This window comes from Sitophilus oryzae, unplaced genomic scaffold (genome assembly GCF_002938485.1).
Source record: "Sitophilus oryzae breed Bouriz unplaced genomic scaffold, Soryzae_2.0 scaffold_242_pilon_pilon, whole genome shotgun sequence".
Lineage (NCBI taxonomy): Eukaryota > Metazoa > Arthropoda > Insecta > Coleoptera > Curculionidae > Sitophilus > Sitophilus oryzae.
Window position 1 is genome coordinate 1 of NW_022146799.1, and position 17,508 is coordinate 17,508.

At 32.5% G+C, this 17,508-nt stretch overlaps 1 protein-coding gene across 2 annotated transcripts; it reads right to left on the reverse strand.

Annotated features, from left to right (window-relative positions):
• Nucleotides 1-863: 863 nt before the first annotated feature.
• Nucleotides 864-16,509, reverse strand: LOC115884401. 2 transcript variants are annotated; one of them, XM_030902960.1, is made up of 4 exons: nt 16,390-16,509; nt 3,243-3,305; nt 3,035-3,184; nt 864-1,279 (listed from the first exon to the last, which is right to left on the reverse strand). In XM_030902960.1, the coding sequence occupies exons 2-4, from the start codon at nt 3,295-3,297 to the stop codon at nt 1,053-1,055; spliced, it is 432 nt and encodes a 143-aa protein (XP_030758820.1). In that variant the 5' UTR covers nt 3,298-3,305; nt 16,390-16,509; the 3' UTR covers nt 864-1,052. The 2 variants fall into 2 exon arrangements, with proteins under 2 accessions (XP_030758820.1, XP_030758819.1); XM_030902959.1 differs by lacking the exon at nt 16,390-16,509 and adding an exon at nt 10,704-10,793.
• Nucleotides 16,510-17,508: the final 999 nt, after the last annotated feature.

Consider the following 17,508-nt stretch of genomic DNA (forward strand, 5'->3'; position numbering starts at 1 on the left):
TACAAAAAATGTCATCTACATATCTTGCCCAATGTAGAGTTAAAGTTACTCTTATTAAAAGTTTTTTGAAACATCTAAAAGCGTGCTTTATTAAAATACTGATATACTTTTTGATATATTCAAAGCAGTGCCGGAAGTATTCATGTTTGTATGGCCAAAATAGGTGCTTTCTGGCTCTTCAATTATCGATATATATGTTCCTGCTGTTTAGTAATACGACGTCCTTTAACAAGCATCATGGTCTGGTCTTTTCTTCTATCAAAATAATTTTTTTTGATGGACGTGATTATTCATCTCGCACTGCTGGTCTGGTGCGGTCATAAATACGATATATTTTACCTTAGCGGGGCGCGGTTAAAAATTAAGTAAACTGAATAAAACAAAATCTGGTTTATTTTTATCATTAATAAAATTGTTTTTTCGATATGACGACAAAAAATATTGAAATAAAAAAATGCCCCTTTCATGCCCAGGGGCGCGGCTAAAAATCATTTTAAAAATCCCAAAAAAAATCACAAAGATTTTTCACCTACCACACAACTTTTTGTCTCTATAACATATCATATTTCGAAAAAAAAAAATTTCGCCCTTTTTCGCCCCGGCCTAATGTAGATAAGAATACAGTAATAATTTTAGTAAAATTATTTTACGTGGCGTGTAGTAAACCAATCCATTATGAGATTCATTTAGAATTAACTCATTACATATTATTTCCTGCATTTTTCCTTTTATTTACAGCTTGCCAAAAATAATTAGGTTACGTTAATCTGACTTAGATGATTCAGTAGCATATCTGATAATTTTGTTATTAAATAATTATTGTAACTTATCTATTTTTATTAGAAATACATTTTTTAAACAACTTAAATAACTAATGAGATTTATTAACAACTGAGTCTACTCTACTTTATATTTTTACAAGTTTTAAATAAAATTAGAATGACACTGATAAATCAATATTAATCTCCCATCGCGTTCCACTCAAGTTTGTTGATTTGCTTCTTCCTTAATCTTTTTATTCATAGAAGAGAACACAAATTTTTCACATTTTCTTAAGTACAACCGATGTATTTTGACAAACTGATAAATAGACACATCAAAAATACTGAGAATGTAATCTTTAAATTTGTGCTGTGGTTACAATTGTCCGAAAAACAGTTACAGGAAGTCTTGAAAATAAAATCTGAATCTTTTTTCGTGCAGGAATCAGCCCTAGTTTCGTCTTTCTCTGTCAGCCATCCGCAGGTTCTTGTTATCCTTTTATTCTCACCTTCCAGAACTACAAAAAAAAACAAGAAGAATGACTATAAAATCTATCATTTATTTTTACAAATTATATCAATATATTTCAACAGATACGTCTATTAAAAAACTTTAACGTGTTTTTTTTTTTATCTATTTTGTTTTCAGATAAAAATATAATATGATCCTAAAAAAAAACAGCGTCAGCGATGACTAAGAAGAAACTATATGGGGAATGTCATTGATCGTCATTTCCGAGCTAACTAAACGTCGTTTTTTTTCGATCATACATTATTTTTAATTTATAGCCATTAGAATTTTTTTAGAATTTAGAATGAGTGGGAGGGGGGTTAATCACTTCGACCTTACAGATCCATTGTGTCCCCCTTTCTTGAATCATAACTCATCATACAGTCCCAGGGCTTTGACAAAAAAAGCCAGTATCTGGGACGGTTTTATAGAGGGTAGTTCTCCATCTCCAATATCAGTCGTACCAAAATTCATGGCACGAATGGTTGTCGTCTCGGCGCACTCAGTGATGAGGTGTACTGGTGTTTCCCCATCTTTCCCACAGAATCTGCATTCGCCGTTTCTTCTTAGTTTCAATCTACTGAGGTGTCCATTGAGGAGACAGTGTCCTGTTAAAAACCCCGTGACAATCCGAAGATTGTTCTTACTCAGAAAGATCTGTGATTTTTCTTGATCATAAGCCCTCAGAAACTTCTTCGAGTGTCTTCGACCATTGCAAGATTTCCATTCCAGGTTGCGGATGGAATCTTCCAAGTTCTTGAGTCCGCCTTGAGTTGGTTACCACTTGGAAAGCAGAACGGTTCTGGTCCAGTTAGTGGAGTGTTCGCTCCTTTCCTAGCTAGATTATTTCCTTTTTCATTGCCTTCTATCCCTTGGTGAGCAGGCGCCCAGGGTAGGAGGACTTTGTTTTCTTTGCCTAATTTATTCAGCTTCTCTATGCATTCTTTGACCAATTTCGAATGGATTGATACTGAGTTGATCGCTTTTAACGCTGCTTGACTATCAGACAAGGTGGCTATTTCTTGTTTCCGATAGTTCCTATCTAAGATAAGTTGTATGCATCTTTCGATAGCGTAGATTTCTGCCTGTAGGATACTAGGGTAAGTGCCGATTGGTTCGGAGTATTTAGCTCTCGGCCCAAACACTCCGATCCCTGTTCCCGTATTGGTTTTGGAAGCATCAGTATACCAAGTTATGGTATGGTCTTTTAACTGCTGGGCAAGCGTTTCGCTCTTCCAATCCTTTTTATTGCTCAATACTACATGGAGATGTTTCTCAAAGTTGTACGTTCTTAGCATATCGTCCACTGGGAGTTGCAGGAGTGGTATTTCCTTTATGAGGGTGTTCCAAGCCCCTGATCTGACAATTCTCCCAGTACTAATTCCGTTAGTGACCATTCTAATCAATGTCGCATTGGCATATCTACCAATGACAATGTGCAGTGGTGTTAGATCTAGAATGACCTCCATTGCTGCTGTTGGACAGGTTCTCATGGCTCCTGTGATGCAAACGCATGTTAGTCTCTGGACTTTGCATAGGTTTAGCCTTGCCGTCCGTTGCTCTAGTTTTGTGTACCAGGCAACTGCTCCATAAGTATCATGGGTCTTACTATCATGTAGTATATATCCAGCGCAAAATTTATAGCCATACACAGGTATACTATTGATTTGCTTTTACACGCAACATGTACCAGATTCTACTTAATTTAAAAATTATAAGACATTTTCAGTTTAAAGATAAGGAAAAGTAGATTTTAAGTTACCTAAAGTTACTAATTTCCTACAAAAAGGTGTATGACCATTATAAACACCTTTACATTCTTTTAGGAAGGGACTAGAAGTGTCATTTGATTGGATGTCAGCGCATTTTGGATCTTCAGCTGAACTGCACTGAAAGCATTTTATGCTCAAACCTGAAACGCACAAAATCAAAAACACTCTGTAAATTTTCTTGGCAAAAATATGGTTTACCTGTTGGTATTAATGTGGCTAATACTATTGATACTGTCTGGAAGTTCAGCAACATTGTTGAATCTATAACAAAATAAAAATAAATTTAAAAAATAGAAAAAGTTAAAAAAAAACACGTTTTTTGTATTTAAATGACGTTTTTATGTTTGTTATAATTAATAATTAGTTTATATTAAAATATACACTTCAGACACAACATTTCTTGCTACAAAAACAGTGTTTTTCATTAGATAAAATCATCTTTAAATATACAGGGTTGTTCACAACATACGACACGGAGTATTGTAGCTAAATGATTAGATTTTTACAAATTGTAAGTTTTGGGTTCGTAGAAGGACTCTTAGAGCTACAATTTAAAAATATTTTTACTAGATACAGAGTGTCCCAAATAAGTAAGAAATATTATAGTTGTGTTTTTTTAAATGGAACACCCTATATATTATTCTATTTTTGGATTCTACGATTGAAATAAAGGTAAATTTGATTAAGGTTTATTACTTAAACCTTAACGTTTTGAATATTTTCAATTTTATGAATTGCAGTGTACCTTTAAGGTTCATTTGTCCAAAGAGGTATCAAAGTTTTAATACTAAATATTTACTGAATATTTATTGATCAGATATTGTGCTGCAATAATAAAAATTTTACTACATTATAGTGCGTGTCAAAAATTTATATGAAAAATAATTAGTAACTTAGTCCACCAATAACTCCTGTTTATTTAAATACACCCTATATATTTTGTCAATTGATGCACAATGTAATTAGTCTATAAATATTATACCATTTTTACCCATCTCTCCAAAGTTTTCGTAGAAAATACATTTTCTTATAATTTAGACCTGATTTATCACTATACCCATGGAATATTGACATTTGTACATGTACAAAATGTACAGGTGGTAAATATTCCAAGCCCACTGGCATACAAAAAAATAAATCTTTGTAAAAGAGTATACCAATTAAATATACCACCATTATTTCCGACCAAAAAATATAATGAATTTTTGATGAATAAGTTATGAAAATGAACGTCTCTGTTTTTATAAATAAGCATCCGTCAAAAAATGAAATAAAATGTATAAGGTGTTACTTTTTAACACACTGTCTAATACACACACAAAATTCAGTTTTTTAGTATTTGGAGCAATTATTATTACTCAATGCAAACAGTCAATTAATGTAGTTTGAATACTGGGATCATATTAATTGGTCCTCTTTAACAAAAAAATATTTAAACAGTTTTTTTTATTTTTTAATTAAATAAACGATCTTTATTGACAATATTAGTATCGGCAACCTTTGAAAATTTGTTACATCTTTAAAAATTTGTTACATCTTTAAAAATAAGCTAAAATGTCAATATTCCATGGGTATAGTGATAAATGATGTCTAAATTATAAGAAAATGCATTTTCTACGAAAACTTAAAGAGATGGGTAAAAAATGGTATAATACAATTTGATAGACAATTACATTGCGCAACCGATTCACGAAAAATATATAAGGTGTTTCATTTAAATTAAACAAGTTATTGCCGTTTAAAGCTAGTAATTATTTAATATAAATTTTTGGTCACTCTGTATAAGGTAGTAAAATTTGTATTATTGCAACACAATATCTGCTCAATAAATAATCTCCAGTAAATATTTAGTATTAAAAACTTTGATACTCTTGGAGAAATTAAGCCTTAAAATTTTTACTGCAATTTCATAAAATTGAAAATATTTCAAAAACGGTAAGGTATAAGTGTGATAAACCTTAATCAAATTAACCTTTATTTCAATCGTAGAATTCAAAAATTGAATAATATACAGGGTGTTCTATTTAAAAAAATACAACTATAATATATTTTACTTATTTCGGACACTCTGTATCTTGTAAAAATATTTTTAAATTGTAGCTCTAATAGTCCTTCAACGAACCCAAAACTTACAATTTGTAAAAATCTAATCGTTTAGCTACAATACTCCGTGTCGTATGTGGTGAACAACCCTGTATAACTTTTTTATTAAATCACAATATGAAATTTTGGCGAATGCGCCAGGCATCCATATAATAATGAATAATTTTTGGAACAAGGAATAACCGATGTCTCTCCCGGGTTTTCCCTTAAAACTATTAACATTACAACTCCAAAAGAGACATATTCTAAAAGAATATACAATTTTACACACGATAAGTATAGTTTCAGTAGTTTTACAACGAATATTATAGTTTTTTTAACGGGAAATATTAAACCGTGGGAGGAAATTTTTCATTACTGTCTCGAGATTTAGTTAATCTCTCGACATTAATGAGACACTCGGTATATACTTAAACTATATAAACACATTATTATACCTATAGGAATTGTTATATTTATTATCTGATAAATAGAACCTTTAAGAAATACTATTTTTATACCATTTTAAGTTAATATAATATTTCTTAAATATTTCTTCAGTTAGCAAAGCTATTTTTTATTTTCTAATAACATAAAAGAATGAAATGCAGCGTCTTATATCGCCTGACAGTCACACCTTAAATACTCGATCATTTTTATAGGTGTTCTACGTATTTGCTAATCCATATATCAAAAACCTGACATGGTGCACATGACGTATTAGAGCGTTGGGCTTATTTTTTTATTAGGAAATGACATCATTTGCTTTTTTAGGCCAAGTTCCAGAGAAAAAATACATCTCAAATATACAGAATAGTCTAAATTGATCTATTTTAACCAGCAAGGACAGCTAAAATGGGACACAATAATTGTAATATTAGTTTTAGGAAAGTTTTAATTGTATTAAGTATGCCATTGTGTTAAAAATTGAAGGGTCCAAGGGAAAAACATGATAAGCACCAATTTACTAATTTTATAGGAGAGCTGGTGGTTATTATCAGGTTCTTTCCGTGTATTCTACAGAGTTGTTCACCACTTATGACACGGAGTATTGTAACTAACCGATTAGATTTTTGCAAATTGTCAGTTTTGGGTTTGTTGAAGGACTATTAGAGCTAGAATTTAAAAATATTTTTACAGGATACAGAGTGTGCCAAATAAATAAAAAAATATCAAAGTTGATTTTTTTAAATGGAATACCCTGTATAGGATCACATTTTTAGTGTCTACGATTAAAATAAAGATAAATTTGATTAAGTTTCATCACATTTAAACCTTACCGTTTTTGAAATATTTTCAATTTTGTGAAATTGAAGTAAAAATTCTATGGCTTCATTTCTCCAAGGGTATCAAAGTTTTTAATACTAAATATTTACTGTAGTTTAGTTATTGATCAGTTATTGTGTTGCAATAATGAAAATAATACTACCTCATACAGAGTGATTAAAAATTTATTTTAAATAATTTCTAGCTTTAAACGGCAATAACTTGTTTACCTTTTTACCGATCCCTTCAAGTTTTGCCAGAAAATGAATGTTCTTATAATTTAGACCTCATTTATCAATATACCCATGGAATATTGACATTTTAGATTGTTTTTAAAGCAACAAATGTACAAAATGTACAGGAAAAAAACACACACAAAAAATTCAAAAAAGCACTTGGAAGAAAATGATAATAAATCGAATTTAACACCCTGTAGCTTAATTTATTACTTTTTCAACATTTCAAACTACATTTTTTTAAACAAATCCTTCAATTTTTACACACACAATTTTTTTTAACAAAAATAGTAGCCCTAAAAATTAAAAAAGTCAAGGTATGTAAAAAGTGGAACAAAATACAACGATAATTCATTGAATTGGTGTAAAAAAAATCAGGGGGTGATAGTACTCCTAAAAATAGTAAAAAAAGTTCCTATAAGTATATGGCGGAAAATGCATATTAAGGGAGTTTGTTTTAAAAATAATGAAATTTTGATTTTCCAATTAATTATTTAATAACTACTTGGTTACTTTTGAACCGCCATAACTTGCATAAGTTTATGTTGATTAACCAGTTAGCAACCCATCAGAGCAAACCCCCTTTTCTATAGGAGTTAGACGAAAACTAATATCGGTGTCTGGAGCTCAATTTTCATCAAAAACATGATGGTGAAAACCGCACATCAATATCTTTTACCGTTTCGGAGTTACGGGGTGTTTTTCAAAAATGTGCATTTTTAACAAATCGCTGTAACTTTTTTACTATGGAAAATTTTGTATTTCTATGAAGACATTTCCAAAGCACCTTTTTACGTAGAATTTAATGGTTTAAGTATATTTTTTTTTAAATTAATAATTTAAGAGTTATCAACAGAAAAATTGATTTTTTATTTGGAACACCCTCTACACATGTAATTTAAAATTACCTTTCCAAAAATATAGCACACTTGATATTTTGTTATAATCCCCTTCGAAATACAGAATTTTTAAAAGTTCGCCACTTTTAACTAGTAGGCTTTGGCCCCTTATTGATGATATGCCCTTAATGGAACTCGAAAACATATTTCTCCAGCAAGACGACGCACCGCCTCTGAACGCTGACGTTATCAGCAAATTTTTGCAGCAAATTTCAAGAATAATTGAATAACTAACTAAGATCCCAGCCGTTGGCCGTCGAGGCCGCCTGACAGGGCCGTATCTAGACCAAAATTTCGGGGGGTTGGTTTGGGGGGTTACAAAACTGCTAGAAAAAAGCATAATAAAAAAATCGCTTTGGGCAACACTCAAATCTTAATTGGAAATAAAATTTTAAAAAAGTAACAGGTAAAAATTATTAATCTTAAAGGATAAACTGGTCTTTTCCCAGGAAAAACGATTGACTACCTCTTCGATATCGATATTTATTTCTCAATGTACGCTTAATAGAGCAAGTCCTGTCAATCGCTCCTGACCTGTAGAGTTACGTAGGAAGTCCATCAATCGTCTTATGCCGCAACCGCACATGCGGCATTTAGCGAACTCCGAGCGCTCATCAACTACCGAACGCTCGTGATCGGACTTCGCCTTTCCATCCATACATGCGGGCTTTGATAGCAACAACATAGAGACGAGCGCTCGTTCTCGTCGCCGAACTCCGACTTCCTCATCCACACACATAGGAAATCGGCGAAGCCCCGATCGGAGATCGCCGAATACCGCGTGTGCGGTTGCGGCATTAGGGTTGAAAAAGACCTTTCTGGTGTAGCTGTTGACACTGGTAGAGTTGCTAAGATCATTAATAAAATGTATATATTTGGAAATATACACTGGTTACACTCCGATTATCGTTTCGATGGCGTTTTTAGGTCGGTCGACTACAGGTAGCTGCTTCCATTTTTGCCGCCACAAGTCTAGTTCTGCCGCTAAAGTGTCATAGTCCAAGAATTCTTTGTCTAATAGCAATAACAAACGTTAATCACGTTAATGACCAGCAAAACACATAACATTCCAAATCTTGTCCTTGTCAAACTTTTGCTGTTTTAAACACTTGAATGTTGAAAGTCGAAAATCGAAAATGACATTTGCTTTCAAAGTGGAAAAGTGAGGTTAGGGTGTATAATGTATATTCATCAGTGACTAAAGAATACAAGGACAAATAGCACCCGAGACCAAACTGTGACCATTCTTCCAAACAGTGCCATATTCTTCCAACTTCCAACAAATATTTACTTAACATTGCCGCTTGAAGGGATATTTATATATTTGATATTATATGTTTTCACTACGCCTATGGTGTATCGGTTAGTATCATACTAATTAATTACGAAAAAAACGTATTAAAATGTTGACAAAAGGTACATAACTAGTATCGACGTATAGTACATATCAAGTACATATAATATCAGAAAAATAATTATCTAATTCAATAAAAAAAACGCTAAAAAGGTGTAGGGGACTATTTATTTCCCTATAAAACGTAACTTCTGGCTCTTTCTTATCATTGAGCCTTTTACACTTGAAAGCTGAACAAATTACCATTGTAATAAAATTTATACAAAGTTCACTACACACAACCAACTATTAAAAATCGCTAAAATTGTCGCTGATGACCAGCTGATGATGTCGTTATGTCTAAAAAGTTGGCGTCTAAGGTCACAAATTCTGCTGCAGCCCGTATATGGACGTTACATGTCCTGGTATTCTTTAGTCATTGATATTCATCCATCTTCTTATTCTTCTTTTTTGTTTCGTTCTTACTTACTTACTCAATGATCATTACTTTTTAAAAATTTTCGGCCATAATTTCGGGGGGGGTTTGAACCCCCAAAACACCCCCCCAGATACGGCCCTGCCGCCTGACGTATTGCCCATGGATCTAATCCTATGGATATATTTGCGGAAGAATAAGGTTCCTTATTCCGTATAATCTAGACAAGAATTAGAAATACTTAGCAGTTATGAGAGGGTATCTTTCACCCCCAATGAGTTAATGAATTCCGCGAGAAATATTCAAAAACTGCCCCGTCTGCCCATAACAGAAGACGGTCGATATGTCGAACACCTGTAGCAAAATCTCATGTCTTGGTTTGCTATTTATTTTTATTGTTATTAGATATAGTTTAAATGTGTTGATGTTGGTTAAATATATTTAAAATTGTTATAAAATTCTGCATCTCTCATAACACATATTATTTTCGTTTTAATTGATGCTCACAGCTTGAATTTTTTGCATTATAGCCGGTGCCGTTCAAAGCATAGTCATTTAAAGTGGGCAAATTTTATATACTCTATATCTCGAAGAGGAATCGAGCAAAATATCAAGTGTGTTATATTTTTGGAAAGGTAATTTTAAATTATTTTCAATAAACTAAAAATATACAGGATGCCCCATGTAAAAATCAAATTTTCTGTTGATAATTCTTAAATTATTAATTTTAAAAAAATTATACTTAAACCATTAAATTCTACGTAAAAAAGTACTTTGGAAATGTTTTCATAAAAATACAAAATTTTCCATAGCAAAAAAGTTACAGCGATTTATTAAAAATGAATATTTTTGAAAAACACCTCGTAACTCCGAAACGGTAACAGATATCGATATGCGGTTTTCACCATCATGTTTTTGACAAAAATTGAGCTCCAGACACCGATATTAGTTTTTGTCTATCTCCTATAGAAAAGGGTTTTTCCATTTAAAAGCGTCGAATTTGACCCACCCTGTACAACAAGATTATCTTTTTTGTAGGAAAAAGTATGTAGTTTTCAAAAAATGAACCCACGTTGCAAAAAAATAACCTAAAAATGTTATTCACGAAATAACGCCCTACCCTTGCAAAAACTAACCTTTTCGCTTTTCCAAATAATTTTTCAGTATCACCATTTGATTTAGGGTCAAAATTTATGGCAGAGGATATTTTTTCAAAATTTTATCTCGTTTTTTAAGTCTACAATTTCAAAACAACCGTTTTTTAAATTCACCCTTTCAGTGCCCCTAACTCCCGTAATATGCATTTTTCCCCTATACTTATAGGAACTTTTTTTACTCACCCCCTGATTTTTTACACCATTTCAATGACACCCTGTATAAAAGAAAATAAAAGTACTTAGTACTTACATGAAAATTTCAAGTGCTTTCAAAAAATTCCGAAATATTATTCACCCAAGACCTCACACCGAGCGCACAAATATCACAGATAACGAAAAAGCAATACAGTCAAATAGATCTTCTATTTATTTAAATATAAACTTGAAAATTTTCCTTTTTTAAAAATCTACTTATTTGCAACTGAAACCAAGTACTAAACCAAACTGAATTTTACCAGTTGAAACTTGACAGCCAAAGAATTTTAACGGCTACTTTAATCAATATCTTCGGTAATTATTAAAATAAACTGATGAGTAGGAATATTTCAGAGTTATATATCTCCAGCAGACCGAATAGACAGATAAATAACTAAAAAACATTACTTTTTTCTTTTATACAGTGTGGTCCGAACTGTATTCTGGAAACTTCGGCAGCACATTCTGCAGATAAAAATAAGTAAAAAAGTTCTTATAAATATATCTCCTAAAATGCTTAGTTTCGAAGATACAGGGTGTAGAACTTTCATTTTATTACAGTTGAGGGTTGGAACCTTTGGTGTTACACAGCAAAATATAAACACTAAATCACCACAATACACCAAAACACTTTTACTTTTACACTGGACGCGCGTTTCGCTAACCATGTTAGCATCATCAGCAGATGATTATAAACTAAAGTACAATCTACAAGTTGCCTGGCACGTGCACAGATTGCGTCACTAGTGGAACGCCACTGAAGAACTGGTCCGGTGCTGATTGACTGTTCGCTATCATTTAGTTTATTTCATAAAGTTATATTTATTGTTTCATGACCATTTAAATTATTAAGATCTATCTATGATAATGAACATTGTATATAGATCTTAATAAATTTAAAATTACTAATTAAACAAGTCTCAAATTACAGTCAATTAGATGCATATGAAAGCATCAGAATTAATAAATGTAAAGATAGTATGAACAGAGACAACGGTCCAATTCCTTCAAGTTCTTTGTTCCTACTACTCTAGTAGCGGAAATCTAACTGTTGCGCTCAGTGGGCTCTGACTTGGTTAGCTAGATTTTGCCACGCCCACTCGGGGCCCACTGAGCGAGTATATAAACGCTCAACTTGTAGATTGTACTTTAGTTTATAATCATCTGCTGATGATGCTAACATGGTTAGCGAAACGCGCGTCCAGTGTAAAAGTAAAAGTGTTTTGGTGTATTGTGGTGATTTTGTGTTTTTATTTTGCGATTAAATACAACGCAAAGTGTAATATCGCGATTAAGTGCACGCTACCGTGATAGTGGTGATATTGCTGAAAGGCACACAGGGCGATATCGCATTACTACTGCCCAGCAAGATCATTTTTTACAATTAAATGCTCGACGCCGACCGACTCTTACAACACCAGAGCTTAGTTTAATTCTCCAGGAAACACATAATGTAACCGTTAGTCCTGACACTGTTCGCAATAGATTAAAATAGGTCAACTTAAGAAGCAGACGCCTCTGGAGAGCTGAACCCTTAACGAGAGGAAATCGAGAGGTACGATATTTGTGGGCTCAAGATCATGTTCAGTGGTCGAATGAACAATGGGCCAATGTTCTCTTCACGGACGAGTCACGCTTTGGAATTCATCCGGATTCGAGAAGGCTTAGGGTATGGAGAGAACCGGGAAATCTTATTCGGTTGGATCATGTTCAGGAAGTGCACCCTTATCAAGGTGGAACAGTTATGGTCTGGGGAGCAGTCCAATTAGGCCGAAAAACCGATCTCGTTTTTCTTGAAAGGTTTCTAACAGGAATCACATATCGTGATTTAATTCTTGAGCCTGTCGTGTTACCATATGCCAATGATTTTGGGAGAAACTTCATTCTCATGCATGACAATGCACGGCCTCGTACAGCCAGAGTGGTAAGTGAGTTTATCAATGCTCATCAATTAAACATCTTACCCTGGCCGGCACAATCTCCTGACCTCAACCCCATCGAGCACGTATGGGACGCGGTCCAAAGAAGAATTTTGAGAATGGGTATGCTTCGTGAAACTCGTAGGGATCTGGTTCGGGCCGTGAATGCAGCGTGGCAGGCTGTACCTCAAGAAGAGATCGACAACCTGATCAGGAGCATGGAGAGACGATGTAGGGCTGTAATGAACAGTAGAGGAGGCCATACCCTTTATTAAGTAAAAATGGTTTTATCTTTTTGTTTTTAATTCACAGTTTAGAATAAAAAAAAATGTGTGTATTTTTTTGAGTTCAGTAAAAATCAAGGTAAATTTGAAAAATTCGGTAAATTTCGCATTTTTGTTTCCAATACGTCCTGTAAACTATTTGTTTATTTTAATTTTATTATATCAGAAATGCAAATACTAAAATTACTGACGATGGCTGGATAAAATTGTAATATCCCTAGACTTTTCCGGTGTGTTTATAAAATCGCTACGTGCAACCGTTCTCAAAATATTTAAAATGGAAATAGTCAATACATGCCATTATTGACAAAAAATAAACCCGTCGAGTAGGTAGTTATTTGACTGAAATAATAAATTTGGAAAAATTTAATTTTTAAATTAATCATAATTTTTACTGCGAAAAAACGATGATTAAACAGTTTCTGTTAAACTTTTCAAATTTATGATTTCAGTTTAATAACTATTTAGTCAATATGTTTCATTTATGTCAATGATAATAGGTCTTGATAATTTCGATTCCAAATATCTCGAGAACCATTACTTGTAACGATTTTTACCAAGAGACCTTTTTTACGTAAAAAATGTCGTAAATTTATATTTTTTTAATCACTAATTTTATACAGGTGCGGACGAAAAGTTATTACTCTTGAAACCAGTTAAAAATATGTAGGTGGCGCTCTCTGAAAGTAAGAGTCATATTGACATCAAAATCAAATTTCTCATGCCAAAAAACTCCCCGACACCAATTTTCATCCAAATATTGACGTTACTTCATAAATTATTTAGAAAAATCGAAATAAATATGAAACTTGTACACCCTGTATCTCCGAAACTAAGCATTTTAGGACATACATTTATAAGAACGTTTTTAGCTATTCTTATCTGCAGAATATGCTGAGGAAGTGTTCGGAATACAGTTCGGACCACCCTGTATATTGAGTATACGTGTAGTAATAATGTCAATGTTATTATGGCTAAAGAATTCCGAAGATGTGATAATTTTTTGTTTTCTTTTTCTTATCTTTTCTTAAATTGTTTTAAATAGCCTAGGTTAATCATAATCTTTTTTATTTATAATTGTTCGAAGGAAACTATTTTTCAGTATATAGGGTACTCGAAAAATTATGCCAAGGCTATTAATACAAGATCACTAAAAACATTTTTCATCTCATGATATAGGTACCGTATGATCGAATAAAAACGGCGTCAGCGATGGCCATGGGCGCCGGAAAAATGAAATTTAGGGGGGGGGGCAAGGTAAAAATGAATAAAAAATTGACATTTTTGGTAATTATTGGGAAAACTGGAAATCGTCCGATTTTCACCAAAATTGGTATACACCCTATTTTGAAGTCGTAGATTACGAACCTGAACGTTACGAATCTTTTTTCTTGGCGGTCTCTTACCGTTTTTGAGAAAAACGGAAAATAATTTCAATATCGAATTTTTCTTAATTTCTCATATGTTTAAGGTTTTCTAGCACATATTTTGTTAGGTATTCAATAATCAATAATGTTTTTGCTCTTTTCTGTTACTTTTTTAACCAATTCTATGCATAATAGAGGAAAATTTGTTAAAATAAATTTGTAAACAATCTGAAAATGTTAGATTATGGCTTTGTTCGGGTTCTTGTTATTACCGATTCTGAACCGTCCAAGAACTCTGCAGCGCATGCGCAAATGAAGTAATGTCTTCATATTTCCTTCTGCGCATACACATCACAGTTCTAGGACGGTTCAGAATCGGTAATAAGAGAAACCCGAAGTAAGTTTATGTCTTTCTGGCATTTAAAGCAACGTTGCCAATGTTAAACCTAAATTTAGCGTGTTTTTTTCGCTCATTCTGGAATTACGAAAGGCGGTCGCCAGAAGAACGGCTCCTTCCCATAACTGCTATTTTACCAACGAGATCTGACTATTTATACCCACGAAGTTGCACGAAAAAGTTTTGATTGCATTGGTTACAACTTCCATGCAGAGGGTGTTAATCTTTTGTTGTTATATTATTAGATTAACTAAGAAAAGATTAACCTCCTCCGCAAAGAAGTTAAAACCAATGCAATCAAAACTTTTCCGCGTAATTTTGTGGATATTGGTGTATATTTAATTATTGTTGATCTCATAATAGGTAATTTATTTAAAATCCGTAATCACCCGAAATAGAAGATTCTAGACCTAATCTAGAAATTTTCAAATTTCTAGATTAGGTCTAGAATATATTTGTCTCTCTTATTACATAGGAGAGAGAAAGAAGGATATTCAATAGTATATCAAATGTCAAACTTCCATCTGGTCTCAATTTTCTTTGCAATTTTTTTAAGAAAAGTGTTTTTCAGTAAAATGTTGGACACTTTTCTATCCCCAATCAAGTGTGGCTTTTAGATAAACTATAATATAATGAAAATATAGTGAAATTATTACTTTATAGGGCCGAAATAAAGAAAAATTCAATGTTGAAGTAATTTTCCGTTTTTCTGAAAAACGGTAAGAGACCGCCAAGAAAAAAATAGATTCGTAATCTACGACCTCAAAATAGTGTGTATACCAATTTTTGTGAAAATCGGACGATTTCCAGTTTTCCCAATAATTACCACATTTTTTATTATTTTACAGGTAACACCTAACAATTTCATAATAATGATTATTTTTTTACAGATGGATGTAAGAAGATAGCTTTTATTTTTATTGTTTCAGTGATCAGGGGGGCAAATGCCCCTCTGCCCCCCTGTCCCGGCGCCCATGGCGATGGCTATGAAATGAAGATCTCTGTCATTTTATATGTAAAATTATATGGGAAATGTCATCGATCTTCATTTCCAAGCCTTTTTTTGGAAATTTTTCCAACTAAGATAATTTTTTTACAAATAATTTGATACCACACACTTGGTATTTCGAGTCAAATTTTTGTTACGAACCTCTATAGTTATAATTTCAAATAAACCATATGCGAAAATGTCAATAGTTGACATATGATATGTCATTCTATTCAGAGTGTTATTTTCTATTGAATAAAGTAAAAAAATACCAAGGGTGCCATTTAAAAATCAAAAGTTGTAGTCATTTCCGGCGAAACAGGAAGTGACCGAAAACAATTGAATACGTCAATCAATCCTAATTTAAGTCATATACTAACATACCAAATCTCGTTTTTTTAACTGAAAAAAATTAAAAAATATATAGGGGTGAGCTACTTTTGAGACGCACCCGGTATACTACCTCTAAAAATATTTGCACTTATTTAAGACTTACTCTGTATATTTTTTTAAAAATTGAATCTTGATTCTTCACGAATATCTACATCTGCAAAGCATTCTATAAATTGATGAATAACTAGTAAGTTGTAGCCCTGTTGTAGAACTCTATATAATTTAAAAGTTTGTCTAAATTAACTCATGTATGCTCCCAAAATTTCATTAGAGCCTCCGCGTATGAGAGGCGCCACCCTGTATATTCTTTAAAATAAATTCACATTGCGTTTTCCATGCTTTTATAACTTTTATCATAATCTAGTAATATCAAAACTAAACTATAAAACGTACCTTGCTAAATTCAATATTGTATTTTCTCTAGACAAATTTCTTTATTTTTATTCTTCTCTACATCGATCTAGGCACTACCCTTATTTTCCTGATTACTTGTCACAATTCTCTCTCTAGACTAAAGAGGGAAACCGGTAAAAAAGTAGGAAAGTTATATGTTTGTAATTGACCCAGTGTCGTACTCTTTACTTTCTTTTATAATTACTTTTTTATTATTTGAGCTTTGTTTAATTATTGTAGCTGCATTTAATACATATCTTCTCAATAGATATACTTTTCTGTATGAAAACTAAGGTACACAAGATTTACAAAACAGTAATAAACATTTGTAAACATATTTTGTAAACAAAAAAATGTCATATTGATACTTGTTATTAAAAAAATGTATTAACATTAAAGATCGTATATGATTATAATATAACTTATCTTTTACGAGCCCTAACAACTATATGTTGGGACAAAGTCTTTTTTTGCAATAAAAATAGTAATTTGTTAAAACGACACAATTTATTTTGTTTATTATTCTAAATTCAAACGTCACAATATGATCTAGACAATTTTACTATATTTTTATAACTTTGCAAACAAATCACTTTTGATAATAGCTTATTTTGCCAAAGTCAAGCCAAATTTGCTGACAACTATATCGACGGCGTCATGACAAAAGGGCGTAAGCGCCAAAATAACGAAAATGAGATTATGGTTCCAAAATGTAATACTAATAAATGCGCACCTATCTATGAAACGGCTTAACTAGCAAAAATTCTTAACGTGAGAAAAAATACAGTTTTAGTTTCTAACCGCCAATACACCTTCAAATCAGACTCGACGCGAAAATCAGTAACCGCCATTTTCACCTGTTGGAAGGTCGCTTACGCCTGGGATGAAAAAATACCATTTTCCATTCAAAGGTACGTAGAAAAACTTATTAATAAGGTAGGTCTTATTCATATTTGGTAGCCTAGATTGTTTTTTGTGCTTCAATCTAATTCAAATAGTAAACACCGACATTTATTTGTTATTGTCGGTTACGCCTTTTCGTGTTAATTTATTTGGTTTGCATAAGCGCCATCCGCCTATGTGATCGTAATGGCGTATTTTTTTGCTTTTAACAAAACT

Coding starts and splice junctions, on each gene's coding strand:
- LOC115884401 (XM_030902960.1), bottom strand. CDS start 3,297: ATGTTGCTGAACTTCCAGACAGTATCAATAGTATTAGCCACATTAATA. Junction 3,185..3,242: donor AGCCACATTAATACCAACAG/GTAAACCATATT, acceptor TGTGCGTTTCAG/GTTTGAGCATAAAATGCTTT. Junction 1,280..3,034: donor TAGGAAATTAGTAACTTTAG/GTAACTTAAAAT, acceptor TTTTTTTTGTAG/TTCTGGAAGGTGAGAATAAA.